General features: G+C 40.6%; 2 protein-coding genes across 4 annotated transcripts in view; one reads left to right on the plus strand and one right to left on the minus strand.

Annotated features, from left to right (window-relative positions):
* LOC109913313 (lamin-L(III)-like) overlaps positions 1-18,779 on the plus strand; it is an 86,516-nt gene extending 67,737 nt beyond the window's left edge. Inside the window, exons 7-9 of the mRNA XM_048615717.1 lie at positions 3,145-3,264; positions 4,554-4,667; positions 17,476-18,779. Of these exons, the coding sequence (XP_048471674.1) occupies positions 3,145-3,264; positions 4,554-4,667; positions 17,476-17,517 (276 nt within the window). The 3' untranslated portion in view covers positions 17,518-18,779. The remainder of the gene's footprint in view (positions 1-3,144; positions 3,265-4,553; positions 4,668-17,475) is intronic.
* A 2,233-nt stretch (positions 18,780-21,012) lies between these two features.
* zgc:158785 (uncharacterized protein LOC791214 homolog) overlaps positions 21,013-27,629 on the minus strand; it is a 28,092-nt gene continuing 21,475 nt past the window's right edge. For all 3 annotated transcript variants that reach the window (XM_048616026.1, XM_048616027.1, XM_020512798.2), the window contains exons 5-6: positions 22,637-22,846; positions 21,013-22,389 (exon numbers count right to left, since the gene is read on the minus strand). In XM_048616026.1, the coding sequence (XP_048471983.1) occupies positions 22,231-22,389; positions 22,637-22,846 (369 nt within the window). In that variant the 3' untranslated portion in view covers positions 21,013-22,230. The remainder of the gene's footprint in view (positions 22,390-22,636; positions 22,847-27,629) is intronic.

Genomic DNA, 27,629 nt, shown 5'->3' on the forward strand with positions numbered 1-27,629 from the left:
AATAATGTCCTCTAATTTTTTTTTAAGCTTTATACAACATACTTCATGGAAATTTGAGAACAATTACTTGTTTGTCTGCATGGAAACTCTGTTCAGAGTGTTCTGATTAATATAGGTATCACAATAACTGATCTAAATTGCTTGTGTTTCCAACCACCATCTGAACTTGGCTGAGTTAATCTTGTAAGCATTTCCATCTATCTGTTTCCTGGTGTTTTTTTTGCTTCAGTAAGCGTTCAATATGAACAGTGTTTGTAGCATCTGGAAAGTAGGTTGTAATGCGTGGGCATTTGATCAAAACCTGCTATCCTTTCCAAAAGGTTAATCATCAAAGTCAGAGAAATCTGGCATGTTATCGCACGTATTTTGGCTGAATTGTGGGTCTTCGAGACTCAAAATGTTGCCCCTACATGTCCATTGCAGTCACGAAGGATTGTACAGTGAATGTTTGTCAAGTCCATATAAAGGGCAAGTCTATAGTGTCTGAAGCATGCTGATTCCTTTTTATCAAATAGATGATTGTTTTGGAGTTCTGTGCTGTCCTAATAACTTCATTCATTTGAACACACATTCAGCAGCAGAATGAGAGCTCCTCCGTTGCTATTTAAAGGGATTATTACATGCTACCTACATGCTTGTGACCGGTTGATTTATTTTGGTCGACGATTCTACAAGCACTTGATATTTTTCCTAGCTACTTCATGTTGCAGATAGCTACAGGGACTAGCGTGGCGGGAGGTCGAAGGACTTTTATTCTGACATCAAAGTTTCTGCAAAGGCCAGTTACTCCCAGATATGGGTGCACTTAGTAAGCCGTGCTATGATACGGCAGAAACCGGAGAGAACGTGTAAGAGGAAATTTCAAACCGAGATTAGGAGAGCTAAAAGGGGTTATGAAAGGACGAGCAGGTAATCTAAAGTAAAATCCTAAATTGAAATTATAACTTACGAAAAAGTAGGGCCTGGTAAGGACCACAGTGATAGTTTAGGCATGGAGCTAGAGGATATATATAGGGTTCTAAATGGATTTTTGTGTTGGTGTTCATTAATGAAAGGAATAATATGAGTATAGAAATCAGGGAGAAAATCTGTGATATAATTAAAGAAATTAGCATAGAGGAGGTTCTGAGTGGACCAGCAGGCTTAACCATAGATATGTCTCCAGATAAATCTCTAAAATGTATCCCAGGCTATTGAGTGCGGCAGACGTGCAGGTAATAATTTTCGATTCCTTTCTGACCACAGGAGAGGTGCCAGAGGACTGGAGGACGGACAATGTGGTACTGGGAGAAGGGATAACCCAGGAAACTGCAGGCTGGTCGGCTTTACCTCTATGGTGGGGAAACTATTGGAAGTGATTCTCAGGAACAGAATTAATTTGTGTTTGGAAAGGCAGGGATTAATCATGAACAGTCTGCATAGTTTTTGTTAAGGGGAGGCCATTGTCTAACCAACTGAATTTAATTTTTTTTTGAAGAGGTCACCAGGTGTGTAGAGGAGGGCAGTGTTTTTGATGCAGCCTACTTGGACTTCAGCAAGGCTTTTGATGAGGTCCCATATGGGAGACTGATATCAAAGGTAAGAGCCCATGGGATCCAAGGACATTTGGCCAATTGGATCCACAGTTGGCTAAATGTCAGGAGCAGAGGGTGATGGTGTAGGGCTGTGCCCAGTAGTGCTCTATAAAAGTGAGTATTGGGGCCCTTGCTGTTTCTTGTTCATATAAATGATTTAGACTTGAATGTAGGAGAGTTGATCAGTAAGTTCGCAGATGATACAAAAATTGGGGCTGTAAATAGAAGAAAGCCATAACAAAAAGGAATGTAAAATTGGACACTTTCTTTATTTCTTCATTTTTCTGCCTCTATGTTCTGTTTTGGTTTATTCTTCTGTGTTTTAACATGCTGTACAACACTTTTTTTTATTGTATTTTATAACAAGATACCTGTGACAGTAGCTAAATCAAATCAAAGATTACAGGAGGATATAGATGGACTGGTCAGTGGTAAATAGTGATGTACTTTGGCAGGATAAACAAGGCAAGGGAATACATGAATAATGGTAGGACCCTGGGAAGCACTAGTAATCAGAGGGATCTTGGTGTGCACTGGTCCCTTCAGGCATCAGGGCAAGTGCATAAAGTGGTTAAGAAGGTCTGTGGTATACTTGCCTTTATTAGTCAAGGCAGAGTTTAAGAGCAGGGAGATTATGCTGGAAATTGTAAAACATTGGTTAGGCCACAGCTGACGTATTGCATGCGCTTCTGGAACCACATTAGAGGAGGGAAGTGATAGTACTGGAAAGGGTGCAGAGGAGATTTACCAGGATGTTGCCTGCACTGGACAATATTTGCAATGAAGAGAGATTGGACAGACTGGGGTGGTTTTCCCTAGAGCAGAGGAAGTTGAGAGGGGACATGATTGAGATGTATAATTTTTTTTAATTCATTCATGGGATGAGGGTATCAAACTTTTCCCCTTGATGGAGGGATCAATGACTAGGGGGCACAGATTTAAGGTAAAGGCCAGAAGGTTTAGAGGGGATGCGAGGAAAAACATTTTCACCCGGAGAGTGCGAACCTGGATCTTTCTGCCTGAAAGGGTGGCAGAGGCAGAAACCCTTGTAATATTTAAGATGTATTTAGCTGGCCACTTGAGATGCCTAGGCATACAAGGATATGGGCCAAGTGTTGAAAAATGGGATTAGAATTCTTAGGTGGTTGTTTTTGACCAGCATGGACGTGATGGGCCAAAGACTTTTTTTTTTCTGTGCTGCAGATCTCTATGACTCTGAGTAGCGTGCCAAGTAGGACAGGCTGCTGGAGGAGAGTGGAGGGAACATTAGTGGGTATTTTAACTTGTCAAACTGATCTGAATGTATTAAGCTCTGTTAACTTAATGTACTTTTAAGCCACCTGGTATGTGGATACTTTTTCTGATGTATTATTATAATTTTTTTTGTAGGAAGATAATCTCAAAGTACAGTATGAGTGCTGACTACTCTTACTCCTCTGTAGGGAATCCAGTGAATTTTGCCAGAATTAATTTTACGCTAGTTGCAACAATGCACTGCAGCACTAGTGTAAATTTTTTAGTGTGAGTCCTGAAGTATTTAATTTTTCTGTTGCCTTCCTTTTTGTGTTAGATTTGGACTGCAGGTTCTGATGTTGCCCAGTGTCCTTCAGTTGACCTGGTGTGGAGGGGCCAGAAATCCTGGGGAACAGGAGATGATATACGGGTAGTTCTCCTCAATGCTAATGGAGAGGTGTGTCTGCTAATTCTCTTTTATAATTACAATGCAAACACAAAGATATGTGTCCAAAATACATAGAGATGAATGCACTGTTAATGAATACTAACTCAGGCTCAAATAGTTTATTACCTAATTTTGACAGTTAGCTTTACTAATCTGTGATGTTAAGCTAACAGAGTATTCATTTTCTACCCAGTCTGATTTGCTCTAGCCAGCCAGTAGAAATAGTAGTGGCATTTTGCAAAAGAAGTGTTTTTTTTTAATGATGTGTGTAAAAATCCTTTTTGAGAATGTGGTGAACACTTAAGAAATGGAAATACTTGAATGTTTTGCTGAATTGACACCAGTTGTGGTGCTTTTGAGTCAAGGAAATGTAATAAAAAATATAGTCATGGTGTATTTTTCTAATATTTTCCCGATTGGTAAAATAGTGCAAAATAATTTTTCAAATTTATTTTAAAATTATCAACTGCGAATTCATAAAAAGATATAACTGAGTAATACTTGTATTTTAATTTTGTTACTTCTAGTTTCGACGACGTTCCTAATCAAATTCTCAATTACTATAAACCCTGTGTGCCTAGTGGATCTGATTTAATATAATATATAAGACAGTTTCTACTGAAACGGAAATATTTCCATTATATCACCTATTTGGTTATTGACTTAAATTTGTACTTCTCTGATAATTTGCTTCAATCAGTGTGCTATTTTCCTGAGTTTTTTAAATGCTTTTGCAGGATTGTATTTTTCATTTAGCAGTATCATGCTCCAAGCACTTTGCGTGAATAAATCAAACAAAACCTTGCGCTGAAAGCTTGATCAAAAATGTAGGCAGAGATTATTCACTTGAGATAAATATGTAATTGAATGGAGAGATTTAGAGACCTATATAATTCACCGTGACATTGGATGATTGTAAAATTCCTTGTGAAATTTCTAATATAAGAAGGAAATGTTTGAAACTTGTGCCTTTTATTGAGTAATCTTTTCACATAATTTGATGTCTGGGGGAGGGGGAAATTGCAGAGTGAGAGTGAATAGCTCAAGGCAAACATTTAAATTGAAAAGCAAAATCATATTAGAAGTCTAGCGTAGCTGGAGTCATGGAGGGACTAAACCATTTTATGGGCTTGGGTAAGCCTTGAGTCCTGTTTTAGATATAAAACAGGCAGGAATTCCTTTAGGATAATTTAACAAGATGTCATAATCTTGCATAATAACATCTTAAGGGAGGCCCTCTTTAGCCTGTTCTCTGTTCTGTATAACCTTTTCGCCAGCTAACCATTCTAATTTCACAGGAGATGGCTTCACGGACTGTTGTGCAAATACCGGGAGTATTGGAAAGTAAATCTAGAGACGAGGACTGCGAAGATGCCAGTCAGGACAGCAGGCAAATCGAATATAGCCCAACGGTATGAATGTTCAAAAAAATGCTACTTCTCATTGGGTGTGCAAAATGCAGCTCTTAAAGCATGCTGGTGATTTTACATTTGTAATAGAAAACAAATCTGGTAATGTAAACAAGTTAGAATATGTAGGGAAAATGGAAAGCTCTATTTGACCCCACTAGTATATGTCATAATAATGTGCAAATCATGTATAATTAAAAGGTCTTGTTTGGATTAGTGCTTCAGTTGGGCAATAACATTTTATTACCAATAAGAACGCTATCTGGAAGACTTCCTGTTATAAAACCATAAAATTGGCTATCATATATAGGGTACCTGAGGAAAATACACTGCATTTTCAGGAGGATATTGATACTTTAGAGGGGGTGCAGAGGGAATTTCCCCAAATGATATATGGAATAGGAACTTTGGTTATGTGTAGCAATCAGAGAAGATATAATTGCTATCCTTTGAGACAGTTTGGGCAAAATTTAATACAGGTCTTCAAAACCATGGAGACGATCGAGAAATCATTGCTAATTTACAAAGGGTCAGCAACCAGTGGACACAGATTTAAGATAATTGGCAAAAGAGTCAGAGATGGGGGAACTATTTTGTGGAGTGAGTAACAATGATCTGGAATGCATCATTTGAAGAGGTAGTGGAAACCATTTTTACAAATGGAAATGAATACATATTTTGAAAGGGTGTGTTTCTTGTATTTTGTCTTAAACCAGACAAGACTCTGGTCTCTTTCTTTAAATGTTTATTCATGCATGCATGGGAGATGTACATGTCAAAAAACATGTGTACAGTTCAAATTTTTTTATGAAAACAAAGATTTTAATGCCAATTTTACAGGTAACAAGTTTCCAATCGACTATTCTTGCAAAGAATAATTTCCAAACAAAACTTTACACATTTACTCGCCTCTATCACTATACGGCCCTGGTTGGATAATTCATACTCCAAGTTGTTTATAAATAACTATATTGTTCAATCACATTCAAACCAATACACTGTCAGACTGGAGGCCTGAGACGAGCGGTGTGCCACAAGGATCGGTGCTGAGTCCACTGCTCTTTGCCATTTATATAAATGGTTCTGGATGTGAACATAGAAGGTATGGTTAGTAAGTTTGTAGATGACGCCAAAATTGAAGGTGTAGTGGACAGTGAAGAAGGTCATCTCTGGAGTACAAGGGGGCCTTGATCAGATGGGCCAATAGGCTGAGGAATGGCAGATGGAGTTTGATTTTGATAAATGTGAGGTGCTGCATTTTGGAAAGGCAAATCAGGACAGGACTTGTGCATCTAAATGGTAAGGTCCTGGGGAGTGCTGCTGAACAAAGAGACCTTGGAGTGCAGGTTCATAGTTCCTTGAAAGTTGATTTGCAGGTAGACAGGGTAGGGTCTTTATTGGTCAGTGCATTGAGTATAGGAGTTGGGAAGTCATGGTGCAGCTGTACAGGGCATTGGTTAGGCCACTTTTGGAACACTATGCAATTCTGGCCTCCCTGCTATAGGAAGGATGTTGTGAAGCTTGAAAGGGTTCAGAAAAGATTTACAAGGATGTTGCCAAGTTTGGAAGGTTTGAGCTGTAGGGAAAGGCTGAATAGGCTGGGGTTATTTTCCCTGGAGTTTCAGAGGCTTCGGTGTGATCTTATAGAGGTTTATAAAATCATGAGGGGCATGGATAGGGTAAATAGACTGGTTCTTTCCTCTGGGTCGTCGAGCCCAAAGCTATAGGGCATAGGTTTAAGGTGAGAGGGGAAAGATTTAAAAGGGACCTTGGGGGCACTGTTTCCACACAAAGGGTGGTGTGTGTATGGAACGAGCTACCAGAGGAAGTGGTGGAGGCTGGTACAATTACAATATTTAAAAAGCATCTGGATGGGAATGTGAATAAGAAGGGTTTAGAGGGATATGGGCTAAATGCTGGCAAATGGGACTAGATTTATTCAGAATATCTGGTCTGCATGGACGAGTTGGACCGAAGAGTCTGTTTCAATGCTGTGTATCCATGACTGTACGTGAATCTATTATCCAATCCTATTCAAACTAACACACGTGATTATCCAATCCAAACATATCATAACACTAGACTCGTGAATATGTAAAGACATACAGTCAGTTCTAATATAACGCGTGTTTCTTCAACACAAATTGGCCTTAACGCGGTTGAAAAATTTAGACCGCTATTTGTAGAAGGCGAACTTTCCTTACCTGTGTTGGCTATGGTGTGATTCTGGCCATTTTAGTTTAAATAGCACGGCTATTGCACAACTTTCTTATAATCCAACGTTGCATGAGAACGGAACTATCACGTTATATCGGAACTGACTGTACTTGTTATTACAGGAAACCTATACTGCTGCTGCTCTCCTCCCACCTCCAGTCAATTCGAAGAGAAGAACATTTTCAGGGTTATAGAGAAAACACAGGACAGGTGGACTATTGTGTAGGTCTTTCAAGGAGTTAGCAGAGGCTTCATTGGCCAAATGGACCATTCCTGTCCTGCAAGGTTGTGACTCTCTTAAGTCATGCAAAAAAAAAAACAGTTACAACACCCCTTCTGAAAAGGCCAGATAGTTTTCATTGTTTCCTCTGTTATTAGATCTTGTTATTTCAAAGATCATCAAGATTATCACCAACATTTCTGGAATTGTTAATATCCAAGCGGAATGTCTTACACCTCAAGAGGTTTGGGGGGGGAGGCGGTGGATTTGGAAGTGGGAAGGTCACTTAATTTAGTTTATTTAATCTACTTTGATAAAACAAATGGTTGCATTTTTGCCATCTGTACTGATGGTTTTGGAAGATCGTCGTTGAGAGTTTAATGCAAGCTATGTCCAGTTTAAATTGAAGTTCATAATTTTGTTTAAGTGAAAGATGAACAAATCCAGCTGCCTTCTCCCCTCCCTCAGAATGAAGTTCCAGATGGGGAGGTCTGTGGTTGACTGACCCATCCTTCCCCTAATTGATAGTCTTTAACTGACCAACAAAGGACCATTTTTGGGGCTCCAGCCCAATGCCATTGGGATTAATCTGACTTTAAGTGGCCTGTATGTTGAACACGGCAAAATGTGCAGACATCAAAACATAGAAAATAGAAGCAGGAGTAGGCCATTCAGCCTTTGAGCCTACTCCATCATTCAATATGATCATGGTTGATCATCCAACTCCGTACCCCATTCCCAGTTCTTCCCCATACCCTTTGATCCCTTTAGCCCTAATAGAAAATAGGAGCAGGCGAAGATGATTTGTCTTCCTTGATCAAAGTACTAAGTAATTGACTAAGGGACAGAACATGGGGTTGGGGAGGTTCTGCTGATTGCTACTTCCCTGCCCTTGCATCTGACCCCGTCAGTCCGTCTCGGTGACATCTGCACACCCCAACAAAACATACAAAGTCTGTTCCTCCTTGAACCTGGGTATTCTGCTTCCAGCAGCAGATACAGCCTCTTCAGTGGCATGGACCAGTGCAAGAGCGGTTGGCATCTGATTGACCAGTAAGCCTTGCCAGGTGAGACATCCTCCACCAAGGTCTTGGTCCCAAGTGCAAGGCCCACCAGTGACCTTACTAACTTCTCAATGTGATTCCATTCAGTGGACACATTCTGGAAGAGGCAGCGGAGGTGTTTCACCAGCTGACAAGATGCCAACCATCTCAAGTTCATGGCTTGCTTTCTGTCTGCTCTCACTGATGCTGACCTTAACATTTTATCTTGCTGCATAATCTAGCCTTTTGTTGCCACCCCCCAGTTTAATCTTTGGATTGTAATCAGAAACACGGCAATTGAGTGGAAATCCCACTAAAGCTGTATCAATGTGGTTAAGTGAATATTGAGAAATCTAACTTGATTCATGATTCTGAACTTATTTCTGGCATTGGCTGTTGTTGAACTGAGCTACATTGATTGTTCATTCACCACATCAATTTGCTGAAGTAAGTATTTTTTGTGCGTGTCCCATCAATGGAGGTTGTTTGTTCATGGGGGACAAATTATAGTCGACTTCCAATTCTGTTCTCCAACTGGCATGTGACCGTGGGCACAGGGTAGCAGAATTCGCTGGATACTGATGAGGAACACAAGCTCTGGCAGAACACTGTTCCCATGGTGTACTGAAACCACTTTTCCAACCCAATTCAGAAGTGCTAACACAGCTAGGAATTAGATATTCAGCTCAGTTACAGACATGGATTCAGTATTTAATCTACTTTTGATGAAGCAATTGGTTGCATTTTTGCCATCTGTGCTGATGGTTTTGGATGATCATTGTTGGGAGTTGAGTGCCAGCTGTGTCCAATTTAAATTGAAGTTCATAATTTTGTTGACGTGAAAGATGAACAACTGAGTTGGAAAGCAGGAGGTGGGGTTTGGGGAATGTTGTGATGTCTGCTTCACCCTCTAGTATGCTTGTTGCTACACAACCTTGGCTTAGAATTGACGTTCTCACCTTTTCAAGTTGGAAGGTAAGTGAATTGTGAATCATGCCAGCTGTGTTTTAAATAAGGACGGTGACCTAATATATGCAAACATTTTAAATTATTACTGGCAATTCTGCTGTAGAGCAATTACTGGTGGAAGTATCACAAGCGGGACAGAGGAGATACGATTATGTTATAATTAAAGTTAACTAATAACAAATGACTTTGTGTTGTATGAGGTCCTATTCACCCTGTTGTATAAACATCCTATTCAGTTGATCCTGTCACATTTTGTGTTTAGACTATGATTTAGGTGGAGGCTTTTATTAAGAAATCAGTTTTAATTTGCTGTAATTATATTTAACATGTTTCATTTCTTTGTCCTGGCTAAGAGCAAAAGGTCTGTCTTTGCCACCTTTCTCTCTTGTGCTCTCCTTTTCAATTCTAATTCTAATGGTCTTGGCAAAGAATTCCTGGCATCCAGCTTTATTCACTCTGCACAACTTTGCTGGATCTTCAAGGAACTGGATTCCAACTCCATTTGTCTTTCAGCCTATCAGATTGGTTTGTAGGGAAGATCTTCCCATCCATGGAGAAAATAAGCTCATTTTACTGCTGAAAGGTAAACTGACACGTGGAGTGAAATTATGACTGGTTGACTGACTGTTTATTTGGCACAAAAACAAAGTTGCTGGAAAAGCTCAGCAGGTCTGGCAGCATCTGTGGAGGAGAAAACAGAGTTAACATTTCGGGTCCGGTGACCCTTCCTCAGAACTGATGGTGGCTGGGAAAACGTCATTTTATATGCACAAAATAGGTGGATGGGGTAGGGAGTAAACGATAGGATAGAGCCCACAGAGAGAGAAAGACAGTTGGACAGACAAAGGACTTGCTAAGGATCAGTCAGCACTGCCAGGAAAACAAACTGGACCAGCCACAATACTGCACATTCAGTCATTCTACCAGTGCACAGTGGCAGCAGTGTGTACCATCTACAAGATGCATCGCAAGATCTTATCTTTCCAAACCTGCAAACTCTTCTATTGATAAGAATAGGGGCGGCAGATGCCTCAGAATATCACCGTCTTAATGTTCTCCAAAACGTTCCATAGCATCCTGACTTGCATATATATTGCTGTTCCTTTTGTTGCGGGATCAAAGGTCTAGAATGTTTGATGCCCCATGGACATTCTTGCATCACATGAACTGCAGCAGTTCAAGAAGGCAGTTCAACACCAACTTCTCCAGGGCAATAAACATTGGACTTGCCAGTGAATCCTATCTCCTATAAATGAATTAATAAGATTTTGAATTCCTCACTTCCCTGAACTGTCTAGATCAGTCTAAGCTCATTTCCATTGAGCTTAGGCTCATTTTGCTTCGAAGGCAACAGGTTGTGGGTCCAAGTGTTTTCTTTCAGATGAAACATGAGAGGTTCTGTCCACTTGGTGTGAAGTGATCTTTTGCAGCCACTGTTTGAAAGTGATGGGAGATTTTCCTGGTCAATTCTCATTGCTCTTTATGAAACACTGCTGTGCCTGGATTAATTATCACAGTTGTTGGTATTACACATGATCAAAGTATCAAATGCACTTTGGGCTATGCAGATATGTTGAAATTTATAGATGTGAATAAAAACTGACTTTCCCCTTTTGTTCTTGGTATTATCCTGTGTTCTGCTTTGCAACTAGGATTGTCATTTTTTTAATAAAAAAACTCTCCCACTATTAAGATAGCAAGAACTGCAGATGCTGGAGTCAGAGACAAAAGTGTGGAGCTGGAGGAGCACAGCAGGCCAGGCAGTATCAGAGGAACAGGAAAGCTGATGTTTCGGGTCGGGACCCTTCTTCAGAAAGATCCCGACCCGAAATGTCGGCTTTCCTGTTCCTCTGCTGCCTGGCCTGCTGTGTTACTCCAGCTCCACGCTTTGTTATCTCTCACTTGAATTTGTGAATAATGCTTATGTTTTGTGAATTGAGAAGTTCAAGACCAAGCTATACTTTAAGTGAATCTCAACAATTGTGAGCATTAAATTGAGTAAAGTCAGATGTTGATTATGTTGCAATCATGTCAATAACAAGCTTGATCAAATGATTTTTCTGAAGAAGGGTCTAGGTCCGAAGCGTCAGCCTTCCTGCTCCTCTGCTGCTTGGCCTGCTGTGTTCATCCAGCTCTATACCTTGTTATCTCAGATTCTCCAGCATCTGCAGTCCCTACTATCTCTTGACCAAATGATTATTTTCCATGTTGTCATTGATTTACTTCATTCTGTCCTCCATAAAATTTGGTAACATTTTTGTTGATTCCATTTCAACAGCATGAAGTAGGGGTTTAAAATCAATATTTTGAATGCATGATTAGAAGCAAAGTTCTGGAGAAGCTCAGTGGGTTTGTCAGCACCTGTGGAGAGGGGCATAGAGTTAACATTGCGATTCCATACCAGAAATCAAAAGGTACTGCCAGCTGTTTGGGATGTTGATTGAGTTAGTTTATCTTGAAGGTTTATTGGCTACTGTGTAGTGGAATCATGGTCCCATTGCTTTGAGACAGACCCTAACCAAAAAACGTAAAATTAAGAAAAGAAACTGGAAGGACTGACCATGAGATTAGAAACCAAAATGTCTGGAGAGATTGAAGGGTATAAAAAGATGCAGAGGATGATGATTCTAGTGTTGCGTTAGGAGATGTGAGGATTCAGAAGCTGAGAATAGACAAAGATTCTGTTGTTTCTGTTCTTTTGAAAAAAAACACTGGTGAGTCTGTGCTATCCAGACAGGGAACCAGGTTCAATTCCAGCCTCGGGCAACTGTCTGTGTGGAGTTTGCACGTTCTCCCTGTGTCTGTGTGGGTTTCCTCTGGGTGCTCCAGTTTCCTCCCACAGACCAAAGATGTGCAAGTTAGGTGGATTACCCATGCTAAATTGCCAATAGTGTGTATGGGTGTGTAGGCGAGGTGCGTTAGCAATGGGAAATTCAGGGTTTATAGGGATAAGGTAGGGGGATGGATCAGGGTGGGCTGTTCTTTGGAGGGGCGGTGTGGACTTGATTGCCTAAATGGCATGCTTCCACACTGCAGTGATCCTATGATGCTAATCAGAATTGAAAACAATCTGCCAACGTGTGCTGTTTTCAGCAAACACTACACCTGTTGAACTCTGGTTGTGTACAGCTGTTAGCAGGGCAGATCCTGCAAGAACTGGAGCTGAAATTATTCATGAGGAAGACTGAGTTTCTAATGGACTTTGTAAGATATGCTGAGTGGACCAAATAGTGAGATGTCTTAGTTGTACTTGCTATATAATGTGTAACTTATAGTTTAACGTTGACCACAATTTGCCTGTGAATACAGTTCTAACGTGTGGACTTTTGGGTTTTAGATTATAGGCAGCTGGCTGAGATTGTGTTTAGAATCAGCTTTGTTTGACTGTTGTATTTTGAAAAAAGATACTTTTGTTTTAATTCATGGAAGCTTTCTGGTTTTACTGTTTCAGTAAAAACTGGATTTTGGATCTTCTTAAATAAAATTTACTGGTCTCTACCAGTTTTTAAAACCTTATTTTGCAAATGTGGCATGGAAGATGAAAATGTATTCAGTTTCTTAAATTAACATGGTAAATAAAATTCAGAGGGAATGTGCAAGTGTTATTGAGACAATGTGTACTTTGCTCATTAAAATGGTGACTGTTAAATAGCTTGTGTTTTTGTTTGTAATGTTTACCTTGTGAAGCGTAATGTCAGAAGGTATCGACCACGTATGGCGTACAGCAAGAATTAGATCTATTTTGATTTATATTGTACCCATATTTGCTAGGCCACAGAACATCTGAACTTTTATTAGAAAACATTTGGATATAACCTTCAAAACATAACTTGCGTGGCAATTTTAGGTGTTTATCTATTCTGGAATAGAAGTATTTCTTATGGTCTAACAAATAAGGTATTTTTGTTATACATAAATTCTGCATAAAAATGCCAATGTGCATTATCAAGCAGTTGGATTTGATAAGAATCGCAGACAAATTATGGTCTTAAGTCACAGAAACAGATCAGTTCCTGTTTCTAATCTATCAGTGGTATTCTGGGTATTGTGCTTTTTGTTATAATTTTTCACAATCCCCAATTATTTCTTTTTAAATCTGACAGTTTCCTGCTTTTTGTTTATAATACATAGTCATAGAGTAATACAGCATGGAAACAACAGGCCCTTCAGCCCAAACTGGTCCATGCTGCCCACTCAGCTAGTTCCAATTACCCACGTTTGGTCCATATCCCTCTAAACCCTTCCCATCTATGTACCCATCCAAGTGTTTTTTAAATGTTGCTATTGTACCTGCCTCAACCACTTTCTGTGGCAGCCCTTTCCATATACGCACCACTCTCTGCGTGAAGAAGTTGCCCCTCGGGTCCTTCTTAAATCTTTCCCCTCTCACCTTAAACCTATGCCCCCTAGTTTTCAATTTCTCATTCCTGGGAAAAAGACTATATACATTCATCCTATTTATGCCCCTCATGACTTTATACACCTCAATAAGGTCACCCCTCATTCTCCTGCGTTCCAAGGAATAAATTCCTATCCTGGCCAACCTCTCCCTATAACTCGGGCCTACTAGTCCTGGCAACGTCCTTGTTTGCACATTTTCCAGTTTAACTATGTCTTTCCTATAATAGGGCGACCAAAACTGTACACAATACTCCAGTGTCTTAGACAACTGTAACATAACGTCCCAACTCCTATATTCAGTACCTCGACCGATGAAGGCCAGCGTGCTAAATACGTTCCTCATCACCCTGTCCACCTGTGAACTATGTACTTTTACTCCTAGGTCCCTCTGTTCCACAACGCTCCTGAGGACCTTACCATTTCCTGTGTAAGTCCTACCTTGGTTTGACTTTCCAAAGTGCAACACCTCACACTTATCTGTATTGAATTGCATTTGCTAATCTTCAGCCCACTTCCCCATCTGATCAAGATCCCTCTAATTTTTGATAACCTTCTTCGCCATCAATGATACCTCCCTAATTTTGTATGATCCACAACCATACTAATCATGCCTTGTACATTCACATCCAGATCACTTATGTCAATAACAAATAACAAAGGTTCCAGCACCGACCCCTGTGGCACACGACCAGTCACAGGCCTTCGTCCAAAAAATAACCTTCAACCATCATTCTCCGCTTCCTACCGTTGAGCCTATTTTGAATCCAATTAGTGAGCTGTCCCTGCTTCCCATGCAATCTAACCTTCATGGCTAGCCTGACATGCAGTACTTTGTCGAAGGCCTTATTAAAATCTATATAGACAACATCCACTGCTCTACCCTCATCTATCCTCTTGGTCACCTCTTCGAAAAACTCTAAAAGATTTGTCAGACATCACTTCCCACACCCAAATTCATTTTGACTCCCCCTAATCAGACCTTGAGTATCCAAATGTTGGTTGATCCTGTCCCTCAGTATCCTCTCCAATAACTTGCCTACCACTGATATCAGGCTCACTGGCCTGTAGTTCCCTGGCTTGTCTTTGCTACCTTTCTTAAACAGTGGAATAACATGAGCCACCCTCCAGTCTTCTGGAACTTCACCAGTGGCTAAAGATGAAGCAAAAATCTCCACAAGGGCCTCTGCAACTTCTTCCCTAGCCTCCCACAACGCCCAAGGATGGACTTGATCAGGCCCAGGGGATTTAAGGCTGCAAACACCTCCGCTCTGGTAATATGTATGCAGTAGAAAACAGCCCCACTTGTTTCCCTTATTCCCTTAGCATCCATGATTCCCTCCTCAGTAGCCATGCTGATTTTTAAGGGAATGTATTCTCTCCCTAGCCATGCTTTTACGCTTAATATAGCTCCAGAAACTCTTGGGATTATCTTTAACCTTATCTGTCAGATCTATTTCTCTCTGTCTCTCTCTCGCTCTCATTTTGCTCTTCTGATTTCCCCCTTGAATGTGCTCCTACACTTTTTATAGTCATCTCGGGACTCATTCGAGCGTGATGGCTTGAACCCAATGTATGCTTCCTTGTTTATCATGACCACAGCCTCAATATCCCTCGTTAACCAGGGATCCCTAAACCTGACAACTTTTCCCTTCACCCTAACAGGGACATATAGTCCCTGGACTCTTAACATCACACTTTTAAAAGATTCCCATTTGCCAGTCTTTCCTTTTCCTTCAAACAGACTCACCCAATCGACCTCTGCTAGATCCTGCCTAATGGCCCCAAAATTGCCCTGCTCCAATTTAGCGCCTTAACCTGTGGACCTATCCAACCCTTTTTCCATAACTATGATAAAACTATGAGAGTTGTGGTCACTGGACCCAAAGTGCTCTCCCACTGACACTTCAGTCACTGGCCTGACCTCGTTTCCTAAGAGGAGGTCCAGAGTTGCGCTCTCCGGAGTTGGGCCCTCCATGTATTGATCTAGGAAAGTTTCTTGGACACATTTGACAAATTTCACCCTGTCTGAGCCTTTTCCACTCTGGGTGGCCCAGTCAATACAAGGGAAAATTAAAATCTCCAACCCAATACTACTCTATAATTCTTACAGATACCTGTAATCTCTATACACATCTGCTCCTCTAGTACCTGCTGGCTATTTGGGGGTCTATAATACAGTTCCAACAGAGTGACCATCCCCTTCGTGTTTTTGAGTTCTAACAATATGGCCTCATTTGATGACCTCTTAGAGAGAATATTCCTAAGCACTTGCTTTGTCCTCCCTTGTCAAAAGGGCAAATCCCCCTCCTCACTTGATTGTACATCTGTCACATCTGTAGTTTCTGTATCCTGGAACAATGAGCTGTCAGCCGTGTTTCGGTTACAGCTGTCATCGCTCTGTCTAACCGCACCTTTTCTCTCTGAGCCTCAGAACCGGTCATGGTGCCACTGCTAGCCCCTGAAATGTCATTCTCTCCCCCAACCCCCCCCAAACAGTATCCAAAGCGGCATACCTGTTACTGAGGGGAATGGTCACAGGGGATCTCTGCACTATCTGCCTTTTCTCTCTCTTCTTCACCACCCCCCACCAACCCCACTTACCTCTCCTGCTGCTCATCCAGCTACCTGCAGCCTGCATTTTAGGAGCGACCACTGCACTATAAATCTTATCAATGATGTTCTCTGCACCCCAGATGATCCTGAGTGCATCCAGCTCCAACTTCAGTTCCCTAACATGGTCCGTCAGGAGCTGCAGCTGGGTGCTCTTCTCACAGGTGTAGCCACGAAGGACACTGGAAGTCTCCCTGATCTCCCATATCCTGCAAGAGGAGCATGCCACTGCCTTCAGTCTATTCAGAAAGAAAGCAGCGTTAAAGAGCCGTTGCCTGCTCTTATCTGTACCTATGCTCAATCTCCTCACACTGAAACCTCTCAGGCAAAGGCCTCAGTACTTCCACTCTAACACTGGCCCACTCTCTTAATGGCTGCTCCCTTGTACACCTTTACCTTACCAGTTGTACTCCTTAGCATCTTTTTCTTTTGGTCAGAGGACAAGGGAGGGTGGGAGACACAAATGTAGTGTTTTGGGTTTAACCACACCTTGACACCAGGTTCTCTCTGACCTGCTGTATAGTCATGTGGCTGGCTATGTCTCCTGGAATACCGTTGTGATGACTCTCAGCCGCCCTCGGATTCGCCCTTCTGATTGTAAGTTGGATCACCAATCAGCATTTCTTTGTAAACAATGGGCATGTAAAAGTACAGCATATTTATAATGTCAAAATTATTATTTACATAGAAAAGACAAAGTACAGATAGCTGTATTCAGAGTCTTTTATAATCCTACAGCACGGAAACAGACCCTTCGGTCCAACTCATCCATGCTGACCAGACATCCTAACTTGATCTCGTCTTGTTTGTCAGCATTTGGCTCGTATACCCATCAGATGCTTTTTAAATGGTGTACAAATTAGGAATTGCACTGATGCTTTTTAAATTTTGATGAAAGCATTACGAATGGGGGACTGATTCCCGGAACTGTATTTATATTTGGTCATTCTTGCATAGAACTGGATCCTGTTTTTGAGTTAGTGAATTCACCCTTTTTATATTTGATCCTGCTCAATGTGATGACATTCTCTAATCTCCACTGTTTGGTTCCTGCATACCTTTCATCAAATCAGAAATATAAGTTGAATGCTTTCTAACGAGTGTCACTAAAGCCTGAAACTTTGGTTTGGTTTTCTTTCCCACCTGCCTCCTTCCTTCACTGATCCACAGACTAATTGATCCTGTAATTCCTGCTCTGATAGCTAACTCCATGCAGAAGTTAAACCTGGTGTTTCATAGCATGTAATAGTGACACAGTCAGTATCATCTGTTATGAACAGAGCTATTTCAGGTGGTCTTAACCTTTTTGTTTAATCCATTTCATAAGTGTATGGTGTCCCTTGTTTTGCAGGGCCACGCTGAGAATGAAGATCCAAGTTGCAGTATAATGTAACAGTGAAAACCTCCATTGGTCACATCTGAATCCTTCAGATTATTTCTGATTAGTCTTTTTTTGTATACTGTAACACAGTGTGTCTGTTTCAGAGGAATGTTTGATTTTTTTTTTTAAGTGATTGCTTAATGGGAGCACCTCCATTGAGTGAAGTAATCTCAGTATCGAAACGTTTCTGTTAACCAAGTACTGTACAGATAATAAAACATTGTCTCGGTACGTGGTAAGAACATTTGGTAAGTGCAGTTGTATTAATTGTTATTTACCATCTGCAAAATGTTATCTAAAAATCTGCTTAAACAATTATGTTTTCAGTTTGAGAAATCTACTAAGTATTCATTTATTCTAGAGGATAACAGCAGTCCTTTTTGGATACTGCCGATTTGAAAATAAACATTTTGCTTCGCGTGTAATGTAATCTAACATCAAATCAATTATAGTCAGAGTTGGAATGGAGCCAACTCTCACTTTTTAACTTTAACTCTAACTGCTATCTGTTTAATATAAACCATTAATGTTTCCATTTTCAATATAAGGGAAATGGATTCTTCAAAATAACCGTCCCTTCAGAGAGATGCTGTCTGTGATGAGGACCTATTAAACTGTCTCATTGTATGTTTTCATCAAATTGCTGCTGAGTTGTAATGATCGAGAAGTTTTTTTTTACTTGTGTGGTTCATTCAGACAGTTGTTTAAACGAAAATGATGCATAAATATCATGAAATGTTCATTGCTGCAAATTGTGATGACTCTGACATAAAATTGAAGTGATCTTTTTAAAAGTGCTTCATTTTAGGAGTGATTTGGGTCTGTTTTATTTGATCAGTGTCTTTCTCAAACCTTCACCCTCAACCCACCCCCTTCCCACACACAATTTCAAATCTATCAACATTTTGTTTAAATGTTGCGTTACTTTGTTCCTTAATTCCTGACAAAATTGTTAAATCTCTGAACATTCTCCTGAAATTAAATACGTAATTTCACCCAGCTGTTAAATTTGTTTGCTTGTCCACTTGTTTGTTACTACCTACAAAACCCTCAATTTTACTGTTTCTTTAACTCCATTCTTTATCTTGTCTATCGCCCTCCCCCTCATTCTCCAGGAGGGAAAAAAAGCCTTGATTGCACAAATCCAGTTGTAGTTTTGTTTAAACAGATTTGTGATTCAAATATCTTATTTCTACATTCTTTATCTATGAGCATTAGATAAATGAGGATTTTATAGAGTATTCAAATTATTTATGAACCAATATTAACTTGGAAGGTTAAAATTCACTTCTATAAATAAATACCTTTTTGTGGTTATACTGTGGTGTTTCATTTTACTTATTTTCCATAGTACAAACAACCATTAAGAGAATCCGTTGCTATATCATGAATATCTTGCCAATCTCTGTTATTACATCAAAGTGCACTGAGGTGATAAAGTTCAGTCTTCAGTGGCAAGAGTGTAGGTCAATAGGTTGGTGGGTTATCACTGTCCCAATTGGAAATTGGTTTAGCTCAGTTGATTGGATGGCTGATTTGCAATGCAGAGAGTGATGCCAACAGTGTGGATTCAATTTCCATGAAGGACTGTTCTCCTCAATCCCTTCCCTTGCTTGTGGTGTGGTGACCCTTGGATTATATTACCACCATATAATGAGAGAGCACCCTTATTGTCTGCTAAGACTATGGTGACTTTAATGTCCCTATTCTACATGTAGTCTGAGGATGCAGGCTTTTTCCTTCATGCATGGTCTCGGCAAAACCGATTTTAACACCCATCTGATCCTTAAAATGGTGTACCAAGCTCAGACTAATCAAGAAATTCAAACCCCACCATTAGCTTAAGTACAGGGTTACAGTTAAATTCTGGGTTTCATAGTAGATTTGTATCTTGTCAAGCTTCCATTGTTCTGTTTTGGAGCTGTAGTTAAATGATAACCAAACATTAGTGCAAATACATACGATCCATAGATTGCAACATGAGATAAAGCTCCCATAGGGCACATATGACTGCAATTCTAGAAAACAAAAACGTCTGTACATGTAGCTGAATACTGTGCTATCCTTGATATTTTAAGAAAAATCTACAACTAATTCTTTCTTTCTATGTAGAAAGTGGGGTCAGGTGGTGCTGTTTATCCAATTGTAGCATCAGTTGCAACACTGTAGGAGCAGGTTCTTTTTCAGGAGGCTCATTTTCTGTCTAACTAGATGTGTTAAGTTTAAGGTTGATTTACAGTTTTCTCAATTTACCTTAAATATTTGTGCAATTTTTATATTTATCCTTTTTGCAGTTTTAACATTTGAACATTTATTGTCAAGGTGATATCTGGACCCAAGGAGGCTTAGCTCTCAATTACCAACTCCTGACCATTGCATTTAGACAGCTGACAAGTGCAGGTTTGAGACTTACTCATGAATACTAGGAGTCTTCCAAAGCAAAGTCTCTGCATCAAATGTGGGAATGGATTGGCAATGTCCTGCTCACTTTGTATAGAGAAACACTGTCACAATAAACTCTAGTGAAACTTTAAATGTCTACTGTCTCAATTTCTTCTAAGCTTGTTTGATCATCGGCCATAAAAAAGCTATCTACCTCCAGTGTTTAAAAGTACATAGAGGGGGGATGGCTGCTATCTCTGGCTTTAGTTGCCTTACCATTTCCCCCCTCATGGAAATGTACCTTACACCTTGGAGTGCAGGTTCATTGTTGCTTGAAACTGGAGTTGCAAGTAGACGGGATAGTTGAAGGTGTTTGTTATACTTGCTTTATTGGTCAGTGAATTGAGTATAGGAGATGGGAGATCATGTGTGACTGTACAGGACATTGGTTAGGCCACTTTTGGGATACTGCATTCAATTTTTGGCCTTTCCCTGCGATAGGAAGGATGTTGTGAAACTTAAGAGTGCAGAAAAGATTTACAAGGATGTTACCAGGCATGGAGTGTTTTGAGCTATAGGGAGAGGCTGAATAGGCTGGGGTTATTTTCCCTGGAGCCTGAGACGGTGAAGGGTGCCCTTATAGGGATTTATAAAACCATGACCTGAATGGATTGGGTGAACAGTTGAGGTCTTTTTCACAGGGTACAGGAGTCCAAAACTAGAGGGCATAGGTTTGAGGTGATAGGAGAAAGATTCAAACAGGACCCAAGAGGCAATGTTTTCATGCAGAGGTGGTGGAATGAGCTGCCAGAAGTGGTAGAGGCTGGCACAATCACAACATTTAAAAGGCATCTGGACGGGTATATGAATAGGAAGGGTTTAGAGAGATATGGGTCAAATACTGGCAAATGGGACTAGATTTATTTAGGATATGTAATTGACATGGGTAATTTGGACCAAAGGGTCTGTGTCTGTGCTGTACAATTCCATGCTGCTATGACTGCAGTTGAACTATTGTCCTCTGTTAAGGCAGTTAATATTGCCTGCCAGCCTTTGATTCATCGAGCTGGGACAGGTTCACATCTCACTTAATTTAAGTATCTTACAAAAAATTGCTCCTCATTCTTTTCCATGGCTATTTTGACATTTATTTTCAAGTTATCATTCACATATACAAAAAACAATCCACTTTCACACTATTTTTAGTCTTAAACCACTTTGAATGTCAATATTTATTTTAATGGCAATAAAATGCAAATTATTTACATGCCTATTGGGTGTTCCTTTGTCACCATGCGTGATTGCAAAGCTACTGTGGCTAAAGTGGTCATGTTCCTGACAAGGTTCACCATCCAGAACCTGGCTAAAGAAGCTGCAAAATTGAGCAATATGAATCACTTCAGCATTTTAAAAATTAATTAATCACTTACAGAGCAATAGCCAGTGGAACCCAAAATAATTCTTGTTTTGCCATCAACATGAATTTGAAACCAGGATTAAAATGAAAGATTAATGTGGTTAACAAATCCTTGGATAATTCATAAATGTCATTTTGAAATTTCTATTTCCCTGGGCTTGTGGTTCATTCAGACAAGCAAAGTTTTCATTTCGAAGGAGAGAAAAAATACACACTTCCTCTTGGACCTATAAGCAATTTTTTTTGTTCATTACTGTTCCAGCGTGTGACATGTAATAAATTGTTTAAATGCTTTGAAGATAGTTATGGATGGACGGTAAGGGTCTAAATGGAGCATTGTGCTTGCTGACTGTCCATTCTCACCAATGTGATGCCTAAGCCAGGGAAGGTACCAGTTGCAGCAAAATCTTTTGAGAAGACACCATGCCACAGGATTTAGCAGCTCCATATCTGAATGAAGATCAGCTTGTTGGGTCAGCTACTTCCTGGTCATTTTTGTTTTCTCAAGGAGAAAAGTACATTTCCCCCAGCCCCCACTCCCAAAAAAAAACAGCATAAGCTGTTTGATCAATTAACATGAGAACTCTCAGAAGTTATAAAGAATTACATATCTATTTTTGGTGAGTGTAAAACAGGGATTCACACGAAAGGGAAAAAGAACAATGGGTTTTCCACCAATTCAAAACATTCATCTTTGCCTTTCCTACCATTAGAAAGGTAATAGTAAACAGTCCCCAGTACAAATACCACAAGCTGATTGGGAACTAGCCTTGTTCATTGAAAAGTCACAGTAAACTGCTTACATTTCTTGCCCATCTTCGCATTACTAAATAATACATCCTTCTTAGTTTCTACAACAACTCAGAAGATTGGTCCCTCCTGCCAGCATAGTACATCTCCGCATTCAAGGCAATTCTTTTCAAAAGTTAGACAATAGTCTCTTTAGAAACAATTATGCTTGAATTTTGAGCTGGAAGATTGGGTTTGTTACCAAATAACACTTGTGATTTTGGAATGAGCAGTTTCACATTCTGGTTGGTCCGTCTCCATTCTTTGAGCAGTCGAATGTGATATCGAAAAGAAGCCTGCAGCCAAAAATAAGCAAGGTACATTAAGTTTGAAATCAGCTTCGGACTTTGAGTGGAGTTAGATTTTTGTAAACATGAGCTGTGTCCTATTGACTTCTACTTGGCAAATTCAGTGTTTGCCCATTTCTCAAAAATCTTCTGATAGTGGCATCGAAACATTACGTTCTAGATTCAATGTACTGTTTGCATAAAAGTACCTCTCTACAAATTTCATATGGTACGTGTGTTTACAAAGGATACTCACTGTAGTCCAAAGTAGGTAGATTGTAATTAGAACAGCTGAAAGGATAAGAAGTCCAACTGCTTCTACACTACTACTGAAGTAAAAATGGTCAACAGTTCCTTGAACACACAGCCAGCCTGACAAACTGGCCAATGGAGTAATGAAAAGAAAACAGATAATGTCTCCACACAGCATTCTCCGCTTTTGTTGCAGGGCAGGATCCTTCAGCCACTGGGGAAAAAAATAAACGTGCATATAGGTTAAAAAGTAGGCTATATTTGCTGACACCAAGGAGTATACTCAATTGCTGTGATCTTTCTCAAAAATAGTAACAAATATTTCCAAAAATCAATTAAAGCAAAACGGTAAGGCCTCTTCTGGAATATTACGTCCAGTTTTGATATCTTGTTATAGGAAGGAAGTTATTAAGCTGGACATGCTTCAAAAGATGGTTCAACTGGGATGTTGCCAGGAATAGAAGGTTTCAGTTGAAAGGGGAAGCTGGATAGGCTGGGACTTTTTTCACTGGAGCATAGGAGGTTGAGAGGTGACCTTATAGAGGTTTATAAAATAATGAGGAGTATAGATAAGGTGGGTGGCAGGAGTCCTTTCTCCAGGTTGAGGGATTTCAAGTCTAGGGGGCATATTTTTAAGGTGAGAGGAGATTTAAAAAAGGCATGGGGTCAGTTTTTTTTGTTTTATACAGAGTGGCTCATGTGTGGAATAAACTTCCCGAGGAAATGGTAGGTGCGGGTACAGTTATAACATTTAAAAAGACATTTAGATGGGTACATGAATAATAAATGTTTGGAGGAATATGGGCTAAGTGCAGGCAGGTGGGACTAGTTTAGTTTGGGATTATGGTTCGCATGGACTAGTTAGACTGAAGGGTCTGTTTCCATATTGTATGACTCTAGTACATCGGGTCACAGAAATAAACTGTTAAGCAAAGCACATCTTAATTATGAAAAGATACTTAATTTGTGTGCACAAACATAATGGAAAGAGCTGTACTTTGTTCAGGCCACCAGTGTATGTATGACACTGTGTGAAAAGTTCTGTGCAATTTTCTGATCAGTAATAAGTTCTCAACTGCCAGCATGTTACCTAACTGTTATGCAAAACAAAATGCCCTCCTAAGCCACTACTCACATTATTGCAAACAGTGGATTATTTCCTGAGATTAAAATAATTTTAATATGCAAAACATGCAATGTGCTGCTGCTACAGATTGGCTATCTGCCCTTTTTGTGTGGAGTTTGCACATTCTCCCTGTGTCTGCGTGGGTTTCCTCCGGGTGCTCCGGTTTCCTCCCACAGTCCAAAGATGTGCAGGCTAGGTGGATTGGCCATGCTAAAGTGCCCGTAGTGTTCAGGGATGTGTAGATTAGGTGGGTTATAGAGGGATGGGTCTGGGTGGGATGCTCTGAGGGTCGGTGTGGACTTGTTGGGCCGAAGGGCCTGTTTCCACACTGTAGGGATTCGATGATGATGATGATGATGAAGAAAGCACAACTGATGTAAGTGGCCACAGAGGCAAGAGTGAAGAGCCCTAGCTTTATTAGCGGAAATAGCCTTCAGTCGTTGTAGTTGGGCTACCTCTTATGCATGAAACAATTATCTATTAGTTCAAAATTAGACGAACACTGGCATTTGCAGGATGGGATACAGACTTTGCATTTGTAAATATATGAAGCCTGAAACGTAGCAGATATATACGTGACAGGCTGGAAACGTTGGCAAAGTGATTATTATTTATAGAAGTTAGTATTGACTTCAACAGTTTCATTTGCAACAGAGACAACTGTTTTCTGCTTGTCTACGGAAAGCAGATTTATGAGCATAAACACTGATAGCTGACTCATAAGATCTGGGCTTTCAGAATTTGATTTAAAATAAAGAGCCTCGAGTCAAATGTCTCACATCTATTTTTACAGAGATTCAAAAATTGAATGATTACATCAATTGAAAAGATGTAATTATGAATTCATTCTCCAATAAAAAGATTACATTTTCAAAATCGCTTTTTCAAGGTCAATCATTTGTAGAACGAGATAAACCAATTATATTGTTTGAAAACTCCTGCCCTTTGTAACTATTTTTAAAATCAGGAACATGAAACAGATAACCTGTGATGGATCACGGAAGACAGTGTCTTGGAGCTGCTAAACCAGAGATCAGTTTAAAAAGGCAAATCTCACCCATTCCCTATGGAGAAGTGGCCATCTTAGATTCAAATACAAGCCATTTGCTGAGAGAATTTCAATAGGAGCACCAATATTGGAACAATACCAGACTATCTTTATCACTCATTGAAGATCATTCACTGACGCTTATCATCTTAAGTTACATATTTGAATTGAGGCCTGTGAGGAGTGAATGGATACAGCCTGAACACAAAACTATTCATTAACAAAATGTAAAAATCACAGAAACCTGCACTACAGAAGGAAACCATGTACCACATTTGGCCTGTTCCGACTCTTTGAAATCACAGCCATGCTTAATCTCACACCCTATTTTCAGTCATAAACCTGCAAGATTCTCAAGGTCCTGCCCAAATGTCTTTTACATGACAAGATAGCGACAGGGTAAGTCACTCTCTTCAGAGCTCCACTCTGCTCACCAGTTCCCTTTCCTTTTCCTTTCTTTTTCTCCTTTTCTCTCTCCTCTCTGCAGAAATTCTATCCCCCACCCTCCCCAAACCCCTGCATTTTAACTACCTCCCTAAGGAGTTGGGTCCCGACCTGGAACCAGGTGGCAGGAGCTGAACACACAGGCCATGTCCTGCAGTGACGGTGGATTGACCATGGGCCAGTGAGGGGACGGCGGTGAGTGAGAGTGGGGCCGGTGAGGGGGCAGCAGTGGGCGGTGAGAGTGAGGCCGGTGAGGGGGCAGCAGCGGGCGGTGAGAGTGAGGCCGGGGAGGGGGCAGCAGGGGACGGTGAGAGCGGGGCTGGTGTGGGGGCAGCAGTGGGCGGGGAGAGGGGGGCCAGTGAGGGGGCAGCGGGCGGTGAGAGCGGGGCCGGTAAGGGGACGGTGAGAGTGTGGCCGGTGAAGGGGCAGCAGTGGGCGGTGAGAGCGGGGCCGGTGAGGGGGCGGTGAGAGCATGGCTGGTGAATGGGCAGCAGTGGGCGGTGAGAGCGTGGCCGGTGAAGGGGCAGCATGGGCAGTGAGAGGGGGCCTTCCACATGGCAGTAGCGACGGCAGCCTCCTCCTGGGTGTCCTGGTGATTGGAGCGGTGCCTGCACCTTTGTGGAGATGGGACTCGGGACTCTGAAATCTGGACTTTCCTTTTTCTCTTGCTTACCTTTTGGCTCTGTTAAAATCTTTTAATTCTGGTTTTTGTAACCAAGTGGGCGCCAGCGAATGGCGACTTTGTGTACTTTTCACTGTACTTATGTATTCCTATACATAGCACATGTGACAAATAAATAAATAAATCTGAAACTAAATATTTAAAGACATTTATACAAGACCCCGCCATCTTTTTACATATTCCTTGAAGGAATCACACACTGCTTGGTTAGCCCAAGCCTTTCCAAATATAAGATTACACTGTCCCTAATGATTTCCATAATTCCCCACCACCGATAGGGACTGGCTGGCCAGTATTTTCCTGGCTTAGCCTGCTCCCTTTTTTCTGTTTACTAGTCAAACATTAGCACCCCTCCAGGCCCAGGCTGTATCCGATCAGGATTGAATTGCCTCGGCTTTCAGCAGGCTAGGATGTGTTCCATCTGGACCCAATGATTTACCAACTTTCAGCAATGCTAATCTTTTTTAGTAAGTATTATCCTGTCCACAACTTCTCTCTGCTCTTTCATGAAGATGAAGACAGATGCAAAGGACTTTAGCCATGCCTACTGCCTGTGCATAATGATTTTGCCCGGGGTCTTCAATGGGCCTAAGCTAACCGTTTACATTTCATAGGTTTAGACACTGTTTCAGGTTTCAATTTAGGTTTACCTGCTGATGCCTCCTCTCAACTTCACTTTGCATCTGGTATTCAAATTTTCCATTCCCTCCTATACTTTCCATATGTACGTAATTATGTTTCCCATGTTGAGGGCTCCTATGCAGTAGTGATAGTGATCCCACTTCTGGATCAGGAGATCCAGATTCAAGTCCTACCTGAATCAGAGGTGTGTAGTGACATCTCTGAACAAACTGACCAAAAGTACCAATTTCCATTGTTCAATGTGTTCCTTTCATTTTGTCATTCTGAAGACAACAGTGTTAAATTTAAACTTTAAAAATCCACTGACACATATCATGTTTATATCACAATGGAATAACAAAAGTCAATTCTTTTAGAAAATGAATTTACTGAAAACTTTTTATTTTAAATATCATATTGTTTCCCTGGTTAGTTTTCCTAGCTGCTATCTATTAAACTTTTTGCTTCTGTTAAGTCTCCTTGAATGCATAGTAAGTCATAAGTATCCTGAAGATCACCATTCCCCTGTAACTGTTTAAAAGAGTTGAAGACAACAGTCATTGTAGGCAATGTCCAGGCTTTCCAATCCCTTTAAAACGTTTTACTTTTTTCTCATTCATTCATGGGACTTGGGTGTTGCTGGCTGGGTCAGCATTTATTGCCCATCCCTAATTGCCCAGAGGGTAGTTAAGAGTCAACCACATTGCTGTGGTTCTGGAGTGACATGTAGGCCAGACCAGGTAAGGATGGCAGTTTCCTTCCCTAAAGGACATTAGTGAGCCAGTTGGATTTTTTCCTGACAATTGACAATGGTTTCATGGTTACCAATAGACTCCTAATTCCAGACTTTCACCATCTGCTATGGCAGGATTCAAACTGGTGTTCCCAGAATATTACCTGGATCTCTAGATTAATAGTTTGGTGATAATACCACTGGGCCATCACCTCCCCGAGTACCCTTACGTACTCCACAGCAAAAGAATTCTGCTTAAATTCCATTTAACAATTAGTAAACCTCAGACAACTTTAACAAACACATTTAAGGTTCGGGTAGCCACAAGCCACCCAGTTATGTA

The sequence above is a fragment of the Rhincodon typus genome, chromosome 33 (assembly GCF_021869965.1).
Source record: "Rhincodon typus isolate 14 chromosome 33, sRhiTyp1.1, whole genome shotgun sequence".
In the NCBI taxonomy this organism is placed as follows: Eukaryota; Metazoa; Chordata; class Chondrichthyes; order Orectolobiformes; family Rhincodontidae; genus Rhincodon; species Rhincodon typus.